This window comes from Coffea arabica, chromosome 10e (genome assembly GCF_036785885.1).
Source record: "Coffea arabica cultivar ET-39 chromosome 10e, Coffea Arabica ET-39 HiFi, whole genome shotgun sequence".
NCBI classification, from domain to species: domain Eukaryota; kingdom Viridiplantae; phylum Streptophyta; class Magnoliopsida; order Gentianales; family Rubiaceae; genus Coffea; species Coffea arabica.
In genome coordinates this window covers 47,206,621-47,230,607 of record NC_092328.1, presented here as the reverse complement: position 1 = coordinate 47,230,607, position 23,987 = coordinate 47,206,621, and the positions used below count along the sequence as shown (strand labels likewise).

The following is a 23,987-nucleotide window of genomic DNA, read 5'->3' as shown; positions in this document are numbered from 1 at the left end:
ACACTCCCATCGTTTATTTTTATCATATAGTCTAATAAATAAAAATTATCTGATAAAAATATGAAAGTGCAAATAACATTTCCTAACAAAAAATAAATGAAAGAAACCTAAAAAGAATGTGTTACAAACTTTGTTGTTGCATTTGGATGTTATTGAATAATTCGTGTCCAAATTAGACTGAGTTGAGCAGGCACAAATCTAGCTTGCATTATGAAAATAAAAATATTAAAAAAAATTGACATGAATTGTTCAAATTTGGCCGAGCTGAGCTGGATTCTTACTTTTGATTTGGCAGGAATTCAACTTTAGGATGGATCATTTTCCATTGTTGTGCTTCGATCCGCGTTAGGCAAGGCAATGATCTACCCAAGGATTTAACTTATGAATAACTTTTCTATACACTGTTAGTATATATATATATATTTAAACTAGTTGGTTTAGATCATGTCACATAATATGCATCCAAATTTGAAATTCAGATCATGCATATGTAGCATAAATCCAAAGTTGCGAGTGTAAAAAAATCATTACGCCCAAAAATTTCCCTCTGTCTATTGATTTCTATCAAGAACCAAGATCCTCATTCTGTGGCAGCATGACAAACTTCATCTGCAGTCATCAACGACTATAAAACTCCTTTGTAAGTAACTCTGACTTCAGCTAATGACCACAGTATGTCCTCACTTGCCATTGATCAGATGAAACTCAATCTTCTCTGTCCAATGCTGAAAGAAGAAGTTTGATCTTTTTCAATTCCTCGAGAACATCTCCCATTGTACTTCTGTCTCTTGGCGAATCTCTTGAGCATTTCATTGCCACTTCCATTATAGCTGATATGCAATTTAGCTCCTGGCTAAAGCTGCTTTTATCAGGCCTAATCAAGTTGGCATCTATAACCTGAACTATGGCATTTGGCAAAGAATCAAGTATCCAACTCTTCAAGCTCAAATTTTCACCAAACATCTCATCATTCGGCTTTTTTCTGGTGAATACTTCCATCAATACAATTCCATAACTGTAAACATCACATCTCGTCGAAACCAGTCCTTCAGATCCATACTCTACAGCAATAAGCATGCAAAAAGATCAGTGATGAAGGTTACTATAACAAACTGCGTATGAGTTATGACATGGTTGTGTTCATGCATATACTGTATAGAGTTTACCTGGTGCAACATATCCGCATGTAGCCAGTGTTTGAGTGTATGTAAAGCTGCTTTCTTGGCTCAACAATTTAGAGATGCCAAAATCACAAAGATGTGCAACCATATCTTGACTAAGCAAGATATTACTAGGCTTCAGATCACAATGGACCATTGGTGTTGAATGACCATGGTGAAGATATTGCAGTGCATATGCAACATCAATCATGATAGTCAATCTCTGCGTAGCATCTAAGAAATGATTCTGGGAATACAACCAATTCTCAAGGCTACCATTAGGCACGTATTCAAGCACTATGGCCTTAAAATCAGCATTAGAGCAACAAGTTATAACTTTAGTTAGATTGCGATGGCGAATATTGCTCAACATCTCACATTCTGCATCGAAGCTCTCAAATGCCACTTCTAGTTCCAAATTAAATACTTTGATAGCCAGAACTATCCCATCACGAAAAGTACCTTTGTAAACAGATCCAAAGCTCCCCAAGCCAAGTAAATTTCTATTATTCCAACCATCAGTTGCTTGAAAAAGTTCATTGTATGAAAATCTTGGTTTGGACATCAATGACGAGAAATTTCTTCGACTCGAGACAATATCTTTCTTTCGGTATCTGAAGAAAAGAAATCCAAAGGCCATGGCACTTAGTACAGTTGCAGTTCCTAACACAACAAAAATGATCCGTATATTCCTCTTGTGCTTCAATCTATGCTCAGCAACAGTTTCGCATGATTTGACATGAAAACGAGATGCTCCACACAATGCTGCATTGGATATGAAGGATTCAGGATTGACCATCAGATGGAATCTCACCTCTTAAATCATTAAAAGAAACATTGAAGTATTTGAGAAATTTAAGAGCCTCCAATGACTTGGGAATTGAACCAGAAAGGTTGTTATGCGACAGGTCCAAAAATTCAAGGCTTAACAAGTTACTAAATGACTCAGGAATTGAGCCTTGAATGGCATTACGTGCCAAAGAAAGGTGAATCACATTTTCCAGCTCCCCAGTTGTACTATGCTGTCTGAGAAACGATTCACAGACAAGTCTAACAACGTTACAACCTCTAGCTTTCCAATTTCTGGAGGAAGAGATCCAATTAAGATATTTGATGTTAGGCTAAGTTCCAAGAGATCCTTGAGATTCCACAAACTTCTAGGAACACTAGAGGCTAATCTGTTGAATCCAAGATGGAGATTCCTTAGGGATGTGAGATTACCTATACATCCTGGGATGGAACCTGAAATTTGATTGCGGCTTACATCCACAGTACTCAAACTTAGTAAATTACAGAGATTGGTAGGAATGGTTCCTTCGATGTTATTGTCGTAAAGTAATAGACCTTGAAGCTTTTGCAAACCTTTGAGTGTACTAGGGATGGAACCAGTCAAGGCATTGTCAAATAGGCTCAATACTATCAAGTTGCTCAAGTTGCCAATGCTCTCTGGAATGCTACCTCTGATCCTACAGCTACGTGCGTATATCCTTTCAAGAGAATTAGAAAGATTTCCCATGGAGACGGGGAGCATGCCATTGAGAGGATTACCTGCCAATGCAAGTCTTCCTAATGATTTGCAATTTGTGAGAGAAATGATGAGGCTCAACTCTGGAGATTCAGATTGATCACTAGTCAGATCATTCTCAGATAAATCCAGGACTTCAAGAAGTTTTAAATCTCCAATGGAATTGGGAACTTTGCCAGTGAATTGGTTCTGACCAAGGGATAATCTGGCCAGTTTTGAACAGTTTGAGATAGACCTGGGTATAACTCCACTCAAGTTATTGCCACCAATTTCAAGTTCTTCCAAGTTGTGTAGAGCATAACCAAAGTTTGGTGGAAGATTGCCAATAATATGATTTCTTACAAGTGAGAAAATCTGCAGGGCCGAAATATTAAATATCCCAATTGGAATCGAACCAGTTAAGCTGTTGAATTGAAGGCAAAGATTCTCCAATTTGATCAAGTTGCCAATTTCCTGTGGAATCGAACCTGCCAATCCAAAATGAGTACCATCTATACAACTACAATTAAGCTCGCACAAATGAAGCCTCATTATGTGGTACAGTTCTTCTGAATAAACTGTGAGACTAAAAGTTACTAATATGGTCCAATGATTAAGGTCTTTGTTTTATCGTATTAGAATTAGAATGTTCAGCACTAATTCTAATATGATAATATACAGATCATATTATCATCACCAAAAGAATCAACTTATAGTAAGTAATACACAACAGTTCTACTATCCCGGCAACTACGCTACTAAACCTATTATCTACCAGACTGGACAACTAAAAAGGTCAAAAAAGAAATTGATGCAAATGAATGTTCATGGAGGTAAAGTAAGTGATAATTCAGCATCTTTGAAGGGTGAGTAACGTACCTGTCAGGTGGTTGCTGCATAAGACTAAGCTTTTGAGCATGGTTAAATTACAAATCTCTTTTGGTATTCCTCCTGCAAAACCGTTAATTACATCACCTTTTCTGAGGTTAACAAAGTTTCATGCATGTAGAAGCTAAGTAAGCTTTGGGTTGAAATCAGATACTTGTACCTATTTTGATTTTCATTTGCTTAGGCATAGTTACTCCCGAGGAGAATCTACAGAGGCCTACCCAAGTCTTTAATTTCAATGACAAGTGCATAGGATAGATACTTCCCCCGGTCTTTAATCAAACTTTACATATTCATTTCTTGATTGTGACAAACTGCATAACGAATAGATGGATTGACAGTACCTTCCAAGTTGTTGTAGGGCATTCTCAGGTGCTCAAGCTTGTAGAGATTCCCAATTTGTTTTGGTATAACTCCACTAAACTGGTTCTTGGATAAAAGCAGGGATTGGAGCTTATCCAACAAACCGAACCATGATGGTACCTCTCCAACAAAGTTGTTGTATCTCAGATCAATGTACCTCAATCGACGCAAATTAACCATCCTTTCTGGTGGCACGCCATGAAAGTTATTATTTCTCATGTCAAGAGAAACAAGAAACGAGAGGTTTCCTATGTCTGCAGGAATGGTGCCCGCCAGACCCATGTTCGAAATATTAACCTGAGTAACTCTGCCCGGATGGCGAGAGCTGCAAGTGACTCCAATCCACTCGCAGACGGAGACTGCAGTGGACCAATTGTTTCCCAAGATTGAACCTCCAGGATCAGAAGTTATATGCTGTTTCAAGCTAAGAAGGGCTGATTGATCAGTGGTGAAGTTGGTTGTGGACATGGCCAAAGAAGACACTACCAGACAAGTAGACAATACAAGTTCAATGTATAACTTGTAGTAGTTCTCCATATTCCTAACCATGCCGAGAATACTAAAATTTGAGGCAGTGTAGTTCAAAGAAATTTGAGAAATTTGAGTAGTTCCAAGAAATTTGAGAAATTTAGTTTAAAGACAGTGTAGTTAACTTCTTGGTGCTCACAATGAGCATATTTGACACTCCGCCATCTCGCGTCCTTGGACCACCAACCCCATAACCCCACCCCCCTCACCCCCCAACCACACATTTAGTCCTTTGATTTTATCATAGGGATAATTTGAGAAACCTCTTCTGAGATTTTCAGCTATTTCACTGGCCTCCCTTAAGATTTATAAAATTGCACAAACCTCCCTTGAGATTAAGTATTTGGTAATAAAATAAGTCCAAATCATAAAAAGTATGCTTAAAAAAGTGTTCTGAAGAGAGAGATGAAAAATTATTTTCACAAATGCCCCTTTTGTAGCAGTACAAGTTGTATTAGTAAAATAATCAAAACTAATAACAATTAGAAATAATTGTTATCAATATAACAGATGATAACTTTTGTCATGCTTTGCAATTTATGAGTCAACTAACATGTCATCTTTCCAATATTAGATTGATAACGAGAGATTGATTACCTGTATTGCTATAATAGTTACAATTTATAGCAGAAAAAATCTCAAATTACGCCTTTATACTCTCTCCTTTCTCCTTTAAAACTACAAAATTACTTTGCTACGTACTATCACAACATCACGAGTTTCAATAGAAATTTCTCTCATGTTCAGCCTTCATTTTCTCCATCTTTCTTCTTAGTTTTTCTTTCTTCTACGAGATGCCTTCTTCTCATATTCTATAAAACTGATTTGTTGTCCTTATTATTGATGTTAATGAAAAAAATGGGGCCATTTTAGTATATCAATTGGCACCATTTGTGTAATTGCAATTATAGTTTCTTATTAAGGACCATATTTATGTTCATTAATCAATTGGAATTAATTAATTTGAGCCGTAATTATTCATTTGTCAGATATTAATCTTCTAATAATACATAATATCTTTAGGCATAGTACTAATTTTACACTATGCGATCCAAGCAATCGAGCCCAAATTTTTGTCAGGAAAGGCCAATGTAATATTGCAAACCTCAGTGAAATAGTCAGAAACCTCAGGGGAAGTTTCTGAAATTATCCCCTTTTCATATTGTTAGTAAAACGTTTAGTTGATGGGTACAAAATGTGATTACCCATAGTTCAGGGAGGGAGGGTATGATTAACCTAAAGTTTTGTACTTGATTTCAAAACCCTAAAATGATTCAGTTATGAGTATGAAGTCTGAGCTCTAATTCACGTTGTCGATTTTTGCAACTATGCTTCACAATTACAATCACATCCAAGAGCAAATTAATTGTAATATTTGGCTTCTAGTAATTAACATCAAAAATCAAAAGAATGGTATGAAAGTCACAGATGCTGTTTGATAAATTATGGGAACTTTCGATGTTGATCTGAATATTTTTTAAAACCGATTTAATGAATTAAAAAAAGTAATTCACAAAATTATTGCCCTTGACGGAGGCAAACATGGGCAAGAACTTTGAAAAAAGAGAGATTTGTGGCCACAAATGTATTGATTAGAAGACAAATAGAATACGCTCCTTCACCTACCAATTGAGGGCAATATTTTCACTTTGTGGAGTATTAAATATTAACTAGTTGGTGGAACCCGCAATTTTTATATGATCTTTTGGCTTTTCTTTTATATTTATTTCTCGAGGTCTAATGTATTTATTTTGTAGTGGTGTATTATGTAAATAAAACTCAAAATAAGTTTACAAGAATAAATGGAAATAAAATGCAAGTAATAATTATCAATGAATTTTTGAAGGAAAACTTCCAACAAAAGAAGGATTTTGTTGAATGAGTAAATATTGTTTCATCTCGTATTAGCCAAAATGGTTATGAGAAAAGACAGAAAATAGCTAAATTGAAAGTAACTACAAATAAAAGAATAAAGAAAAGAAAGCCATTCTATGTCTTGAGGAAAAAGTAGAACATGATCCCAGCATAAACACATCATACTTATCCAGGGTAAAAAAGAAAGATGAACAAACCGAGGAAGCTGAAGAACATCATTATGAGAAAGAAGTGCCAGAGGATAAATTATTGCTTGCATGGAGAAGACCAAACAAATAAGAGGAGATGAAGAAAATAAGCTAAATGAAGCACTGCAAAAAGCGAAAATAACAGTATCGATTATGAAATATGCAGATGTTTAATAATGGTTATGGAATATATAGACGATTAAGGAGATCTTAATTTTTTTTAGGAAAGTTATTTTATTAAGTATAATAATATTTTGTTTTTTTTGGGGGGGGGGGGCAAGAAAACAAATTATTCTTTAATCATAATAATAACTACAATTGATATACCAATTTCATAATTTTTTAGAATTATTATGAGATAGAAAAGCAGTCATTTAAACAAAAAACTAATCTTTAATAGCATTTTCTTCATGTAAACAAATATAGACATCAATTTTATTTATAAATGGATGAATAAAAATATAAGACTAAAATCCATACATGCACATCTGTACATAATCCATACAAAAATATAAATGTGATATATATATGCATATGCATGGTAAACCACGGTACATGCAGGTTTATTATTCAGAACACCATTGCCACTGTGTATGGGTTCAGGCTCATCTAGAAATATTAGCAATGCCAGAAAGCAAATGCTTATAAGTTCAAGATCAAGAATAAAGACATGTAAATAAATAAGTAAAATAATACTTAATGACAGAATTACTTTTTTTTTTTTTTTCTTTGGTATGAACTGAATTACTTGTTTTCTCATGTGGAATAGAGACAGAAGAGTTAATGGAAATTTTAAAGGTCAATTGGAATGAGGGGCTGTCTCCTTCAAAAGCCAAAAAAAATGGCCAACATGCAATCAGATAATAGCCAAAAAGTCTGAGAAGGCATGCAGCAAAAGATTATGGCAAAGCTGAAATAAATGACACATGAAAGGGGCATTACAGAACACACAACAAATAACAAAGTAACAAACCAGCATGCTAAATAAAGACACAAAATGATAGAGACACAAATGGCATAACCCATATGATAAAAATGCCACCGATTTAAACAGCATTGCCCAATAAAAAAAAAAAAAAAAAACTAGCAGAACGAGTCAGAGGACGATTCCCATACTATTCATAAGACCTTCAGCACATTTATATGGTAGAGATGTGTCTATATCAACTGTGGACCATACTGATTGGTGAGTAACGATCGTCAACAAAGACCAATCAATGGAAAAAATATCGGAAAATAATATTAGCACTCGTAAAAATGTATTTAGCATTGCATTCTTCCTTTCAATTTAAAAGCATGGAGAGAGGATGGAGCGACAGAGACTCTTTTAGAAATGTCAACAACATCTTCCAAAATATCTGATTGTGCAATTATTCTAAGCAGTTACAATGGTATTCATTTTGACCGAAGTCTTCCATGTAAGCGTATCAATTGCCTTACAAGTTGAAATTCGTCCAATGCAAATTAATTGATGTAAAAAATTTTATAACTTTTATGGTCACAATAACCAAATCTTTAAATTTAGGGTAAATTCCACTTTACCCCCTTGTGATTTAGCATTTTTTCACATAACCCCCCAGTGGTTTCAAAATCTATACATAACCCCCTTATGGTTTGGATTAAAGTGTCAAAATGACGGAAATGATCATTCGTAACGGCGTCATGTAAAATGTCAAAATTACTCTTATGTAAAGTTGAAAATTATTTATTAACCAAGGGTATGTGTATATTTTGAAAATCATAAGGGGGTTATATGGTAAAGTACTAAATCATAAGGGGGTTATATGGTAAAGTACTAAATCATAAGGGGGTTATATGGTAAAATATAAAAAGCATACGGGGTTAATGTGTCCTGTATTTATAAGGGTAATTTCGACATTTTTAGAAGTTCCGTTACGAGTGACTATTTCCGTCACTTTGACACTTTAATCCAAACCATGAGGGGGTTATGTATAGTTTTTGAAACCATAGGGGGGTTATGTGAAAAAACGCTAAATCACAAGGGGGTAAAGTGTAATTTGTCCTTAAATTTAAGGGACCAGTTTTCTATTAAATGAACTAATCTGACCAAATTTTTGATAGTAAAGCTCTGAATTTGTTAGCCATGAATGATGAATCCAGTGATAATTAAGCAGCAATGACTTAATTAAGATAGGATTAATCTTTCCTACACTGATAGTGTATACACTGTCAGCATTAGATAAATGACAACTACGCAAAATTTGAATTTGAAATTCAAGTTTTGCTCAAATGTCAGAAATCTAGCGGTAATAGTGTATATTCTATCAGTGTATATAAGATTTACTCATTAAGATAAGAGACTAAGCTTTTCAATTTTTCAATATTTTCAGAACACGTGCAGTTCACGTTACCCCTTTTGAATAAGTTGCGGATTTCTTGTGGAATCGAACCTGCCAAATGAGTACAAGTGCACCATCCAAACAACAATAATTGCAGACGTGCGATTGGTTTTGTTAGAACAAAATTATGTTGCTATTCAATGAATTTTCAGGGGAGCAAATAAAGTTGTGCATACTTTAGTAAACTATGCTAAATCTACCAATCTAACTGAATTTTTATAGAATTCCTCTTCTAATTTTATGAAACAAATTATACTAGATGATTTCTAGTTAGCTTATTAATAGCATTGGCATTAATTCTTGTGAATAAGCTATGAGACTAAAAGTTACTAATACATGCGGTCCAATGAATTTTTTTTTTCTAGAAAAACTTAAAGCCGATTTCATTAAGGAAGATCCGCAGCAAATGTGGAATAGCAAAAAATGGAGGGGAGTTCTTCCACATAAGAGTTGGGATTCTCAATACCACTATTTGATACCAAATTCAATACCAGTCCCACTTATTATGTGAGGTTGAAGGAAACTTGAGTTAAATCAAATCAATTTGAGTTATTATAAAATTAAAGAGTATATGACAATTTAAATAAATAGCACACTTGACATAAATATAGAAGTAGTATGAGTTGCCCCAAGGATCCCATATACTCACATAATCTATTAAAAGATTAGCAAAAGAGTGGGCAGCATCACTTAAACATTTAGGCACCCATGAAAATTTTCAACAACCAATATTCTGCAATAATTCAAGAATATCATTAAACTAACATCCCATCGGTATACCGAGTCGTCAGATTCCAGATGTTGGATCATTTTACTTTGTCTTTGAGAACGCGATCCAATGATTAAGATCTTTTGTAAAGTCCCACGCCCACTAGACTGACCCAACAGCCTTTTGAGCTGACGTTAGGTTCTCAAAATCGTTAATGTAAAGTTATTAGTAATTTGATAGATCGGACGTTATATAGTATTTCTTTTCTTTTCATGGGTCCGATGTGGGATACTTCACTCTCTCCATCTTTTAAAACGTTGCATTATCACAAAACCTATTACAATTCAAACTGTTCATTTAGTCATGCACAAAATTTAGAGGTGGTTCTTTAGGTTGTACGCAGATTCTAGAGGTGGTTCTTTAGAACTTTGCATTCTCATTAGTCGTACGCGAATTTTAGAGGTGACTCGTTAGTTTGCGCGCAAATTCTAGTGGTGGCTCTTTAGAACTGCATAAATATTGTCATAAAGCCTGTTACAGTTCAAATTATCCACTTAGTCATGTGCAGATTCTAGATATGGCTCATACAGGTTTCAAAATTGGCCCTCGTCCGACGTGACACTTGACTCCATATAGTACTTAGTTTCTTGCACTTCTTTGCGCAATCTGAACCATAACCTGTTGGTTTAGACTTACCCCACACAGATTCGCTCTAATACCACTTGTAACGTCCCTGTGCCAGTCGGGCTGACCCAATATCTTGAGCTAAAACCACGGGATCAAAATGATTAATCCAAAGTTATTGGTAATTTGATGGATTGGACGTTATATACGATTCCTTTTCTTTTCCTCCATCCGATGTAGGATATTTCATCTTTGTATCATATTATAATTAGAATGTCAGTTCTAATTCTAATGTGATAAAACAAAGATTATATTATATGTAAAAGATTCTGAATTCAAAATCCCTTACTTAAACCAAAAAAAGGTGAGAAAGTTTTTTTAAAAAAAATGCAAGAGTGCTACCATCCAAACAACTGCACTGCTATCTACCAACTGGACAACTGAAAAAGTCAAGAGAGATTGATGCAAATGAATGTTCATGGGGGTAACCAACGTGATAATTCAGCATCTTTGAAGGTTAATCAACAAAAAGGAATAGTATTGTTATTAATCTATCTGTCAAGTGGTTATTGCATAAATGGTAAAACCAGGCTATTGAGCATAGTTAAATTACAAATCTCTCTTGGTATTCCTCCTGCAAAACTGTAGATTATATCAATTTAATCAATGTATCTCAATCGACCCAAATCAACCATGTTTTCTGGCAGCACAGCCAGCGTTTCAGTTAATTTGTTTCTCATGTCAAAGAGAAACAAGCAAGACATGAGAAACAGGAAACGAGAGGTTTCCTAGGTGTGGAGGAACGCTGCCCGCGAAACCCATGTTCGAAATACTAACCTCGGTAACCCCGCCTTATGGCGAGAGCTGCAAGTGACTCCAATCCAGTAGCTGAAGGAGACTACAGCAGGCCAATTTTCTGCCAAGATTGAAGTTGCAGGATCAGAAGTTATATGTTCTTTCAAGGCAAGAGGGCTAATTGATCCACATAGAAATTATGATAATTGAGAACGACCCCGATAGATCAATTTGCCCTTCTAGCTTTAAGAGAACATATAACTTGCCCGTCGTGAAGTCGGTTCTGGCCATGGCCAAAGAACTATCAGATAAGTATATGGCATGAGATCAATATATAACTAGTAGTACATATTCCTAACTACGCCGAGAATGCTAAAATGGTTTGAGAAATTATATAGTTTCAATTCAGTGTAATAGTAAACTTCTAGTATTCCCCATCATCCTATTGGACATCTTGCTCTTGTGTGGTTGGAGTTCCCCACATTTCCCATTCCCACTTTGATTTTTCATGTTGACGTTTACTTGAGGTGGATGGGTTTTCACAAGACAAGCTTGTCCTTGGTGTAAATGAGTTAGAATATAGTGTAAAAAAAATTATAAATATGGCGTAAATAATTTGAATACAGTATAAACAAATATTAAAATTATCCTTTTATCCTGAAATGGAGTGAACTGCAACTTGAGAAGCCCAAGATCCTGAATTGGAGATGGGGGAGAAAGGGGGCAAAATGAAAAGAGGTAAAGTTTTACTCAGTTTCAATCCTTAAAATGATTCAGTAAAATTATGAAGTCTGAACTCTAATTCGTGTTATCAATTTTTGCAAATATGCTTGACCAAAAAAAATCATATCCAAGACACAATGAATGGTGAAATTTAGCCGTTAATCAATTTGCCTTGCCGTTCTTAGTGTTAGACTCTTCATTTTGCACTAAAACAACCAATTCTCATGCTTGGGTTCGGCTAACATAGTTTGAAACTCAGCTCGTAGAAGCTATTTGATGAATTACTAGGGAACTTCCAATATTGATTTGAATATTTTTTATAACTGATTCAGAGGTAAAAAAAAAAAAATGCATCACAAAATTATGGCCCTTAACGGGGACAAACATGATCAAAATCTTGGTGTGAGATTTGTGGCCACATTATATGTTGATCAAAAGACAAACATGGTACGCTCCTCCACCTACCAATTGAGGCCAAAATTTTTACTTTGTGGATTGTTAATGTGTCTATAGACCGTTGTCATTGCTGAGCAGCTATTTTCATCAAAGACTAATGTCCAATTTATGTAACATCAAATTGAACAATATTCTGATATTCATTTTGTCCATTTGGCCAGCACTTGTAGGCGGAGACCTGAGTCTTCTTCTCACCTTTTTTCCTCCATTAACGAAAGCCACAGGTAGAATAGTCAAGTATCGTGCCTGGAATATCTAACCGTGCCGTGTAGGTTGTGTAACTGATGCTACTAATTTTTTTAAAAATTTATTAGGGACCAATTTTCTATTCAACGGACTGCATTGATCAAATTTTTATAGTTAAGGGACTAAGACTATAGCCATGATAACAGAACAATGACGTTGATTAAGACAAAGGACCAAGATTTTCAATTTTCTAATAGATGTCTTACTATAATGTGGAATTCGGCGATATTTCAATAAGGGTTCATAGTGCCATATTCATCATTACAGAATGCCAGTCAAAACTTTTCGCATCAATATTTCACATTTGTAAATATGGATGCTTGCCCAGCGCTAATTTGACTGGTTTCGTAATCTGGTAGTTATCAGTAGGTTCCGTGATTGATTCTGTGTGTTATGCTGTGTATTCTTGGAGTAAGGCTCTACACAATCTTAAGGGATTAACCTGATCGAAAATCTGAAATACCTCTAAATGAAAAACAAATGTGGATGCTATTTTTTAGGAAGTCATTTCGCACATCTCATTGCTTTAACACCACAGAATATTTATTTTTCGGCACTTAAAAGATTGCCTTCCAATAGTTTCGGAGCAATTCAAGTGACTCATTCATTCTTTAGTTTCCCACAATTTTCGGTTAAATCATAAATGTTATACATTGGTCACATTCTACAAAGATAAAGGAACTAAATTGGGAAGTAATGTAGACAGCCTGTCACCTTCATGAAGATAAGGAACTTAATCAAGAATCTCTCTCCTCCAATAGCGTCCAAGGATATTGGACTTCTCACCATTAAATTTTGGGTCCTAGCATTTCCAAATGGGCTGGATGTTATACAGTCACATCAAGCAAAGTATCCAATTTTAACAATTGAGATTTAACATGTCGCAAAACCAACAAAATTATTTTTGCAACAAGTTTAATTGTTCCACGAGTCTTTAAATGCATATAAAGCCTCAAGAAAAGATTGAATGCTCTAAATTTACTTCTTCTTTTTTTTTACCTTAAAAATGATCAACAGTGATTTTCCACTTATCCCTTGATGACTCTAACCAGTGATCAGTCGGTTGTTTTGTTATATCTTCGGCTAAGAAAATCCATCAATTATGACATAGATTATAAGACACCAACATAATGATAGAATTATTACACAAATAATTGAGCGTAAGACTGAGACCAATTCCACCACAAATGTACTAGGTCAGTTGCGCCAATAAAATCAGGAGAAAATCCCGAAGATAAATTAACATTACCTTTTTTTTTTAGAGAAAAAACAAACATAATTTTTTCTTGTAAAAGTAGAAAACTGGATGTAAACTGGGAAGAAAATTGAAGGAACCCTTATCATTATTCAAAATAGATGGTGGTGATGGTGGTGCTTTCCCTCGGCTTTTTCTTCTTCTTTTTTGGCATTATTTTTCTCATGATGCTCGTGGAATGCCAATCCGCCAGCTCCAACTGCAGCTGCTGCACCAATCTCTTCTTCTAACTTGTGCCTGTGGGCATTCTGCGGATCCTTCTTGGCCTCGTGCTTCTCATGCTGACCATCATTCCATGCAAATTCACACCATAGATCAGCTAACAAAGTTCATAAATTATTTTGGCTCAGACCATATTAATTATGTCTACAAGTTTTAGTATAGTACTTGGGCTTGGTTTTGCTCAGGAATCACTTCTAGTTTTCAATCTTTAGATATCTTAGAAATAGCGGTTGATGTAACACCTTTTAGCCACCTGCAGATCTAGTCCATTCTGAACCCACTACCATATGGGTTTTAAGAAACTGGCTTTTGACATTCTCCAAAATTAAATGCAACTTCTCCTCCTAACAGTAGAGTATACAGATGAACGTCCACTACTGCCTAACCCATCATCAATCTTGATTTTTTAGGGGAGACGTCTAACAATAGTTGTACCAAAATTGATGCATAGATCTTCCTCTTCCGTGAATGAAAAAGCATGTTTTTTTTTTATTTTGATTGATTAATCTATGGGGGACATAAACCAGCTTAAATCAAGAACATTAGAATTTTACCAAAGCGTAGGCACCAGCGGCAGCAGCTGCAAGCTCCTCGAGCTCCTCAAGATGCTTGTGGTGTTTCCTTTCTTCCTCGTTGTGGTGGCCGAAGAGATGGTGGTGCTGAGTCTGATCAGCCATTGTGGTTGTCAGTTTGTAATGGTTAAGGAATGTAATTTTGATATTTTTTTTGTTATTAAGTGTGAGTGCTAGGAATTTCATGACATTGCTATTTATAGGTCCTGATCCTTTCCCAATCAGTTAGGATAAATCCTAATCGTGGGAGACGGAAGGGGCGCAAGAAATGGCCATACCTCAACGTTCGATTAGTGTTCAATGTTGAAGTATACTAGACATTCATTATTCAATCAACATCATAACAAATTTCATTTCGAGTAACGTCACAAATTATTGGGAAAAACAAATTTCTATGCGGATCATCAGATAGAGCCCAAAAGAATACTCATCATCCTTTGAGCATATTCCAAACTGATATCTAATTTTTATACTGCAACCAACATTTCATTAATAACAACAGCACTTCACACAAACTCTAATCAAGTCAGCAGCGCCAACAAAAGCAGGCGCACAACTCAAATGAAAAACAACACTTTTTTTTTTTTTTTTTTGAGTAACAGATTATTAAACATGATTATTGGCAGTACGAGCTCAATACTGGAAGATACACAAGGGAACAATATTAAAAAGACCACCCAAGGATTAATGAAAATCAGAGTGGTTAAACTAAAATAGGTGGTGGTGGTGCTTTCCCTCAGCCTTTTTCTCTTCTTTCTTGGCATCCTTCTTCTCGTGATGCTCATGGAACGCAAATCCACCGGCACCCACTGCAGCTACTGCAGCAATCTCTTCTTCTATCTTGTGCTTGTGGGCATGCTCAGGATCTTTCTTGGACTTGTGCTTCTCATGCTGGATTATGGAAATTTCGACAAAAAAAAAAGCAAACAAGAAATTAGTAAAGCCAAAAACCATGTCCTACTTAAAAGAGTTTAGAAAATTTTTTTTTCATTTTTGGTGTTAGTAATAAGAGTTTATGATACAGTCAATTGACTGCAAAATTTTTAGTCCAATTAGAGCATAAAATTCAACACAACACTATAATTGGACCATACCATACGATTTTATCCCTCCTAGAGATTCTTTAATCTTTTTTTATTTTTCGAAAGAGATTTTTCTGATTTACTGAACAACCCTTTTGATATTGGACGTATATAATCTTTGATTGTCTGATCAAACGAAATGATAACAAAAATGTTTAGTCTTTATGGACTAATACAAAAAAAAACTGAGTTTAATTTGTGGCTTCTTATAGACAAGCATGCCTTCGTGGCTTATCATGAAAACGGAGTTATACAAGCAAGGATCACAAAATCGGAAATATACCAAGGCATAGGCGCCAGCAGCGACAGCACCGAGTTCACCAAGTTGCTCAAGGTGCTTGTGGTGCTTTCTTTCTTTCTCATAATCATGTGCTGGCTCTCCACCGTAGCCTCCAGAGTAGGTGGTGTCGGAGTAGCCAACGGCTTCGGCAGCCGTCTGTTCCTTGTGGTGGTGGAAGGGGTGGTGGTGGTGCTTCTCTTCAGCCATGATAGTCTTAGTGGTGTAAAACTGATAATAGGACAACTTATGAAAAATATCTGATCTGAGTGGTGGTAATTTTCTGTTTGTTGGATTGTGGAGAGGAGGCTATTTATAGCCTACAGGCGATGATTTAGTAGTAATCGGCTAGAAATCTTAGTTATTGGATAGTGTTAGGAGCGTGATTAACGGGCGTTGAAAAAAAAATTGATAGAAAAAGGAGGTTTAAATTCATTTCCACAAATTTTCAATGCATTGAATTAGGTGAATTTGGATTTTAACTCTGTCTTTTTTTTGGGGGGGATATCAGAGCTGTTTATTTTTTTGGCACCATTAAAGAGGATATATATATATATATATATATATGGAAGGGTAATTAGTCGTGTCATCAAACACAATTTTTCTGATTTGACAAGGGATAGTGGGAAATTAAAACTCTATTAAATCATGATTAAGCGGTTGAAACATATCTTAGTGATCAATAATCAACATTTTGAAAGTTAAATGGTCTACCAGTATTTCTTGGTCAAGATAGCCAAAGAGATATTTTCTAAATATTTACCAAAAAAAGAAGTATTCTAGATTGTTTAAGCAATTCTTTTTTTTTTTCCCACCTTACGACTATTAAATAATTTGGTTCTCCAATAACCAACAAGTTTGGTATGGTTGGGTTGAAGTATTAAGCTCAATCACTAATTATAAATTCATAGTTTGAAGTTTCTTCTCCTTTCATCCAATTCATTGACATAGACCCCATCCCCAAACAAACTATACAGGATGCAACTTGGGTTTTTTTTTTCAATTGATCCATTATTGATACAAATGGACGATTAATGTTGATATTACTTTACAGATGTAACTCATAGCCATATGCACCTTCAAGTTTCTCCTCTCTGACCAATTGTGCTCTAACGCCTGTTTGGAAGGGTCAATTCACAGATATGGCCTCCATCACATGGATATGATGTTGTTTGCCACCCCTTTGTTCACAATTTTAAGCAAAGTTGGAAGATGGATGCATGAATGATTCAAGTGCATTGACTATCCATCATCTGACATGACCATTTATTGCTTCATTTTGGCAGATACATTGAGCCTAAGCATTTCTTTAATTTCATTTGCTAAGGTGGTTTAATTTCCAAAACTGTAATTGCATGGTAGAAATGACGCTGTTTGCCTCCCTTTGTGTTTACACTTATAAGCAAGGTTGGGACTTGGGAGATGTATGATTGAATGTTTCAATGCATTGACTCCCTATTTTTAAGTGACAATTATTGCTTCATTTGGCAGATACATTGAGCCTAAGCATTTCTTTAATTTCATTTTCTAAGGTGGTTTCGGTAACTAAATTCATTTAATCTTTTTCCTTGTGGGTTTTTTTTTTTCTGGATCAGATTTCAACTGGCCGGTGAGGAGTTCACACACTTGAATGTTGATATCTGGGGAGGTTTAGATTCAGATTATTTTCCATTTGTATATTTCCTTTTCTTCGCTGTTAAGGAAACGTGGTCGGTGAGACGTGCCAACTAAATTTCCATTTGGGGACCAAATTAATTTACTCGCTCAAGAAGAGTACATTATCGTGATATGGATAGGCAACATCTGTGGGAGAAGAAATTCTGCCCCCAAGAATGGAAAGAAGAAGGTTGATTTGTCCATCCATCTAATATTCACACTTGGAAAATGAAATCACAGATTTCATGACTCTTTGAATAGTTGCATCAAAATGCAGACTTCAAACCACCCACCTATGCCCCCCCCCCCCCCCAAAAAATCTTATAATGTGGAGTAAATATCATACTACCAAAGAGAAAAGGAAAAAGAAAATCTTAATGCTTACTTCACCTTCATAAAGTCATTGTAGCTCTCCACAGCAACAAATTGACAAACTCTTTCAAATAGGTACTAAAATCATTAGGGTTCGTTTAGTTGTCAATCAAGACTCTCAATATCCTTTCTATTGTGAGGCTTAGATTTCGAATTCTGAGTCTCCCGGCACGGAGGAGAAAAGGGTATAGTATGAAGGCGAGGAAAGAGTATGAACAAGAATGAGAGTACGTAAAAAAATAAATAAATAAAAGTTTGTCCAAAAAGGCTCTTAGCATTCTTTCAATTATGAGGTTTAGATTTCGAATTCTGAATTTGACAATATAAAGGCTTTTGAAAAGGGTATAATATGAAGGTAAGAAAAAATAAACAAATAAAAGTAATGGAGAACAGATATTAGATTCTTTGAGATTATTTGACCTTTATACTTAGGTGTCAGGTAGGCAGGCTTTCTCAAATCTCCTGAGGCCCAATAAGAGTTCCCACATTAAGTTCACTCCCATTCAATTCAGTAGGCCAACATTAACTCATCAAATGCTTATTCCTAGGACTATGGCCCAAAAAATAACAAATGGAAACAGGACGATAATATTGGGCTCCTGCTTGGCTGCAGCAAGCATAAACTACCACTTAAGGCCTGCCCGATGAGAATTCAAACCTGAAAAGATACACCCCAACTATAGGGTATATACGCTTGATGAATTGAGCTTTTTGATCACCATCTATCTGATGACCTTTTCACATCGCTGTTTGATAATATTTTCAGGCAAATTGGTTGAATTAACCAGCCACTATATATACCTTCAGAGTATAGAAGATTGACAAACTTCACCTGTCAACAGGGAATTTAGGCCATAACAGATGTTTGACAAATATGTTGCATAATGCAGGCAGTGGAGACCAAGCTGAAAGAGATATGCTCTCTCTAGGTTGGTATGCTCCTTTTCTTGAAGTCTGGAAACAGTTCTGCTATCCCGGCAAGTAAGACGAGTTCCGAGATCAAGGGGAGTTTCCACTGTGAGAAGCCATCTAAAATCAATGAGCTCTTTAACTTCTTGCAGATGTCGACTTTCACGACTAAGGAAGCTCCATATTTTTTCTGTTAAGTTGACAATACAATTCATGTGCTGCCTACCTATGTCCCCAAACATTCTACATTGATCTTCAGTATTAATAAAAGAATTGGCTCCACTGCCATCCAGTTGGACAATCTGATAGCACTTATGGCTTAGAATGGATGAATTTTCAGAAACAGATTGCTGTAAATTGGAAAATGTACCCCAGGCTGAGCTTCTAAAGAGATAAACTAGGGACTCCCCAGCATTTTTCCAGAAATTCGCAACACAGGCAATTATTGAAGATTCAGAAAGAAAAAGATGATAAGTAACTATAGCCAACAACAAGGAGTAGGCTGCACTTATTCTGCTCAGAGTGAAAGCTTCCATTTGATGCTGATGATTTTCAGGATTAAGAGCCAAGAGGTCACTAGCACGAACTCTGTATGCTGAAGCAAGCGTGGTGTATGCATGTAGAGATTGATGATGAAACAAGTGTAACCTTATGCATTGAGGTGACTTTTCTGGCTTGGGTTTCAGTGGCTCCTCAAGGTGCCCATGTGTAAGCAAATCCTCAAGCTTCTCACAGCATGACTCGGGATTGTTAGAGGTCAAATACTCATCAATAGCACCATCAATTGAATCCATGAATTTTGCAGTTGCTTTGGATCTGTACGAGTCTTCATTGGAAGTTAAGTTGAGACCATCAACACCAGAAACAAAAATTTCCTACAGAAAAAGGCAAAAGCAAATAAGCAGCTAAAGCCACGTTGTCTGCTCATGAAAATTCACATTCATGACAATTGAACGATAGAAGATTTCAGAATTCCTTTCTTTTGGTCTATACTTTGAGCGGAAACATGCTAATGTCAGATGGTTAAGGCAGCTAGTCAGTTAAAGTACAATGGAATTGTACGTGACCAGTGCTTTTCAAGAGGAACAGTGATAAAACGTACACATACAGCAAGAAATGACTCCAGTGATTTTCACTGCTAGTACTAATTTATGTGGAGGAACAGTTAATAGATACGGTCATAGTTCTTGAGTACTGAGCAGTAAAGAAGAGAAACACACAGGATAAAGGAACTTAAAATTGGACTTGTAGGTTTAACAGAATAGAAAACCAAGGACAAGCAAGTACAGGGGAAGATACCTGCAAAGCACGATCAATATAAGTTGCAGGAGTTGCAGTACATCGCTTACAGCAACAATTGAATCGGTAATTTGTAAACAATTCAGCCTGCCGCATTTCCTGAAGAATATATGTCAGAGCAAACGCTGAGTAACCAAGTACATAACTCAAGCTGGATCAATGCACAAGTCAACCACCCAAGACTGCAAGTTAGTCAAGTGACAATAAACATTGTATAACTAATAGATGTAATATTTTCAGGACACCACCTTGTTCAAGTATGAATAAACTTGACTGAATTGCAACAAAGTACTGACATGTATCAAAGATGAGGATTGAATATCCTTCCATGTGAAACATAAATTATAAAGATAAAAGCAACTATTTGGATCCTATATTATAATCAGTTCAGAGGGCAAAAATGTGTCATCATCAACAAAGTCATTATTAACTCAAATCAGCACCATCAAGCCAGAACAAACAGTATACAAGAGACTATTATGCCTTTAACTCCTGCACGAATATTTCTTAGCCACCAAACTTAACCACATCTGTATCTGATTTCAACTCCAGCCCGATCAGTCCCAAAAAAAAAAAACACTGTGATGAAAAAGCCAGCACCACCAAACAAAGAAAAAGAAAGCCGTGCATCAAAACAAAACCGTCGTTAACCAGATTAATACTTTCCGCGATGGTGTCATTCCTTTTCAACTCTGTTATGTTAGAAGTTTGGTAATTTTAGTATTCTAGGAATGCAGGAGCACCAAATTTCTAGCTATGCTAAATTTAACCTGTTGAAAACTGGAATAACGCACTGGTTTAAGTAGTTAGTAACTGTTTTACCTTAGGTTGTAACAAATCAGTATAAGTAATTGTGATCCTCTCATTCTTCTTAATTCCTTTTATGCTCCGGACTATGATGCTCGGACCACATCCCTCACTGCCTGCACATTATTCAACACAAATAACAATCAACCAGTTCATCATAACAACCAAAACAAAAAAATTTCAACTCAAGAAAATGCACAACGATTCAAAAACTCACTCACTCTTGCAATCACCAGCAAGTCCATCACCAGCTCCACCGTCCATGGCAGCAGGGTAAATTCTCAACCGCGGGAGCTGGGATTCTCCCTCCACCACTTGTTGAGGAGGTATGGTCTTCCTCGTTACAAACCGAAAACAAGCGTTGGGAGAACAACTATGATTAATCCACGAAAACCTCCAATCGTAAACCGTAATCCCCACATTTCTCCCGTCCTTATCCTGCACCTCCACCGCATTCGTCAGCACCAAGCACATCACCGCCTCCTCCACCCCAACCACTCCCTCCAATTTTCCCGCCAAGAGCTTCATCGCCCTCGCACCTTCCTTAATCATCTCCAATGCCTCATCTTCCTCCTCATTTTTAGACAAATTCAAGAATTTCTCATAGTTGGTCATTAACCCTCCAACCCTATCCAGTTTTGCTTCTACCGTATCGTTCTGAGAGTGGAATAGTTTATGGAGGAGGCGGAGGGAGAGGCGGAGGTGGGACGAGTCTTCGAGAGGAGGAGGGGGACACATGAAGGGAGGCGAGTCAAGGGCGGAGCAACGGGGGGAGCAGTAGTAGTGTAGGGGTGGTGAATTTAAGGGGGAAGTGGGAGTAAAATGCGCATTTGGTAGAGGAAACGAGCAGGCGGAGCAGTGGGAGTGGAGGAAAGAATCGTGGAGAGAGAAGGCCAGGGGTGAGAGTGGAGGTGTGAGGTCTTCTCCTATGCCTATGTCTTCCCCTGCTCTCATCTCCATTCTTCCTTCTGTTTCTTGAAAGATAGCAACTGTTCCCAGCGGCAGCAGTCATATATACTCAAAACAGCACTTAATAATTGGGATTTGTTTGGGGATTTTCAACGAGGCTTCTTTTGATCTATGAGCTATTGGGGACTGTGGAATTTGTTCACCAGCCTGGGCTGTCAAGTTGAGCACAGCAGAAACTTGTTTGACTGTTTAATCTTGTATAGTATGTAATTCCATTTTGATTGATGGTTACACAGAAATGAGGTTTTCAAGCAGTTATTGGCAGCTGCTTAAAGAAGCAAAATCTCTCCTGAGCTACTGAAAGGAGGAAACTTTAAACCCGCAGAGGTGATTGACAACCAGTACAAAGTATGGACAACCATAAAGGCTTCCAATCTCAGTAAAAAAGACAGTACTTGGATAAAACGGGCTTCTTAAATTACAGTCCAAGGTGTTAAGAATCATGGCGAAAACTTTTTGAGATTCTAGATCAATTTCATCAGTACATATGCATTACAATCTCAATTAATCTGTCTATCTGCAGCAGCGAACAAGTTTAAATTACGAGTACTGATGAATACACCCCAGGGCAAACGATGATTCCCATTTGCTTCTTGAGGAATATCACCAGATACAAAATGGAAGTCCTCGTTCAAATGAATAAAGCTCTATAAACATCCAGCATCTCAGGTACCCACATCACCCTACCGTTTGATCTGGCATAAGGGAAGAAGAATGGAAAAGCCAAAAAAAAAAAAAGGAGCAAGAGTTCAGGAAAGCCTTGTGCAACTGTCAGGACTCAGTTAGCGCAGGGATATAAACAAAGAAAGATCACCATCATGGCTACTGCTTGACTTTCAGTGAGGACTCGATCTGCTGTATTAGTTGGTCTGCTGTAAGTGCACCCTCCTGGAAATTTAGAAAGAGATTGTTCATACACAAAAATAGTTCTGAGTTAGTGCTCTTTAAATTCTTCACCACATGAAATCTTAAATATCTAAAACATAACTTTATATGCAAACACTGATTCTGAGATCCATCACATCCAACGAACTTTGTAACTTACCGTACTCTTACCAATTCTACCAAAAACAGAAACATTCTTTCACTCCATTAGAGTAAGCAAAGGGGAAGGGGAACCTAGGAACTTAACCTCTTAGCCCTTGGCGGGGATCTTAGTTCCTTAGGCAGTGCATCAGCTTAAGAAGTCACTGACGTTCGAGAGATGTGGTCTACTACTATTATTTGTTAGTAGAAAGCCAATATTTAGACTAAAACCCATTTATAACTCCGTGTCAGGATGCACCTTTTCTCATTAAGAAACAGCACAGAAGTAAGAAACACTACAGAAAAGATGCAGTCAACTTACAAAACGATCATGGGGTTCTCCATCCTTGAATATGATAAAAGTAGGGAGTGCCTGAATTCTATACTTATCTGCGATGCTCGGATACTTCTCAGTATCAATCTTCACCACCTGGATCTTATCTTTCATTCTTGTACTAACCTCATTCAGAACAGGAACCATGAATTGGCATGGACCACACCTGCAAATCCACATCTCGGCTTAATTCCTACTATAGCTTTGCGCAAATGAAATTGTTTTGATGGGTAGCTTGTCATTGTATCGGTAGACTCAAGAAATTTATGCATCAAGCAGATTTAGTTACTACTATCACAGTAAAAGGTAAAAAAATCCCCTTGGTTTATAGATGCTTCCAAGAATATTCCCATTTTTGAAGTAATGACCCGTTAGAGTGCCAATCACTAGATTGATAAAGTGATTAAATTGGTCAAATGCAACGCCAAATACCTCTCGATCTGCACGCAAGTCTCAGCATTAGATGCTTTGATGTCACATAGGAACTGATCTCCAGTTAAAATTTTGCGAATCACAAAAAGGTACATAAAAGAATGGAAGGGTAACACACCAAAAGAACTTACCAGGTTGCATAGAAATCAACCAACACTGGTTTGTCAGCGGTTTTCAGTAAATCGTCAAAGGATGAAAATGTTTGCTTCTTTGCCTTCACCTAATTACGAATATATTCAGCTACCACCAATAGAAACCAAAATATTCTGTCTTGAAGACTGACAAAACATAAGATGATAACATGAAAAGGGGAAGGACTCCTCCTGCAGTCAAGCAGAAGCACACTCGAACAGCAG

The 23,987-nt window shown here is 36.5% G+C and overlaps 4 protein-coding genes across 5 annotated transcripts; all 4 read right to left on the bottom strand.

The window, feature by feature from the left end:
* Positions 1 to 420: 420 nt before the first annotated feature.
* Positions 421 to 4,593, bottom strand: LOC113711021 (receptor kinase-like protein Xa21). Of its 2 annotated transcripts, XM_072068093.1 has the most exons (4): positions 3,897 to 4,584; positions 3,544 to 3,615; positions 1,167 to 1,925; positions 421 to 1,061 (listed from the first exon to the last, which is right to left on the bottom strand). In XM_072068093.1, the coding sequence occupies exons 1-4, from the start codon at positions 4,462 to 4,464 to the stop codon at positions 706 to 708; spliced, it is 1,755 nt and encodes a 584-aa protein (XP_071924194.1). In that variant the 5' UTR covers positions 4,465 to 4,584; the 3' UTR covers positions 421 to 705. The 2 variants fall into 2 exon arrangements, with proteins under 2 accessions (XP_071924194.1, XP_027089958.1); XM_027234157.2 differs by lacking the exon at positions 421 to 1,061 and having other exon boundaries at positions 1,739 to 3,152; positions 3,897 to 4,593.
* Positions 4,594 to 13,531: 8,938 nt separating this feature from the next.
* Positions 13,532 to 14,770, bottom strand: LOC113712445 (uncharacterized). The gene is made up of 2 exons (XM_027235873.2): positions 14,451 to 14,770; positions 13,532 to 13,955 (listed from the first exon to the last, which is right to left on the bottom strand). The coding sequence occupies exons 1-2, from the start codon at positions 14,652 to 14,654 to the stop codon at positions 13,767 to 13,769; spliced, it is 393 nt and encodes a 130-aa protein (XP_027091674.1). The 5' UTR covers positions 14,655 to 14,770; the 3' UTR covers positions 13,532 to 13,766.
* Positions 14,771 to 14,912: 142 nt separating this feature from the next.
* LOC113712446 (abscisic stress-ripening protein 2-like) lies at positions 14,913 to 16,131 on the bottom strand. Its single transcript, XM_027235874.2, has 2 exons — positions 15,834 to 16,131; positions 14,913 to 15,359 (listed from the first exon to the last, which is right to left on the bottom strand). The coding sequence occupies exons 1-2, from the start codon at positions 16,035 to 16,037 to the stop codon at positions 15,177 to 15,179; spliced, it is 387 nt and encodes a 128-aa protein (XP_027091675.1). The 5' UTR covers positions 16,038 to 16,131; the 3' UTR covers positions 14,913 to 15,176.
* Positions 16,132 to 18,614: 2,483 nt separating this feature from the next.
* Positions 18,615 to 23,181, bottom strand: LOC113712343 (protein SET DOMAIN GROUP 41-like). Its single transcript, XM_027235727.2, has 5 exons — positions 22,654 to 23,181; positions 21,092 to 22,534; positions 20,886 to 20,986; positions 20,064 to 20,162; positions 18,615 to 19,639 (listed from the first exon to the last, which is right to left on the bottom strand). Exons 2-5 carry the CDS (start codon positions 21,828 to 21,830, stop codon positions 18,659 to 18,661), a joined length of 1,920 nt encoding a protein of 639 aa, XP_027091528.1. The 5' UTR covers positions 21,831 to 22,534; positions 22,654 to 23,181; the 3' UTR covers positions 18,615 to 18,658.
* Positions 23,182 to 23,987: the final 806 nt, after the last annotated feature.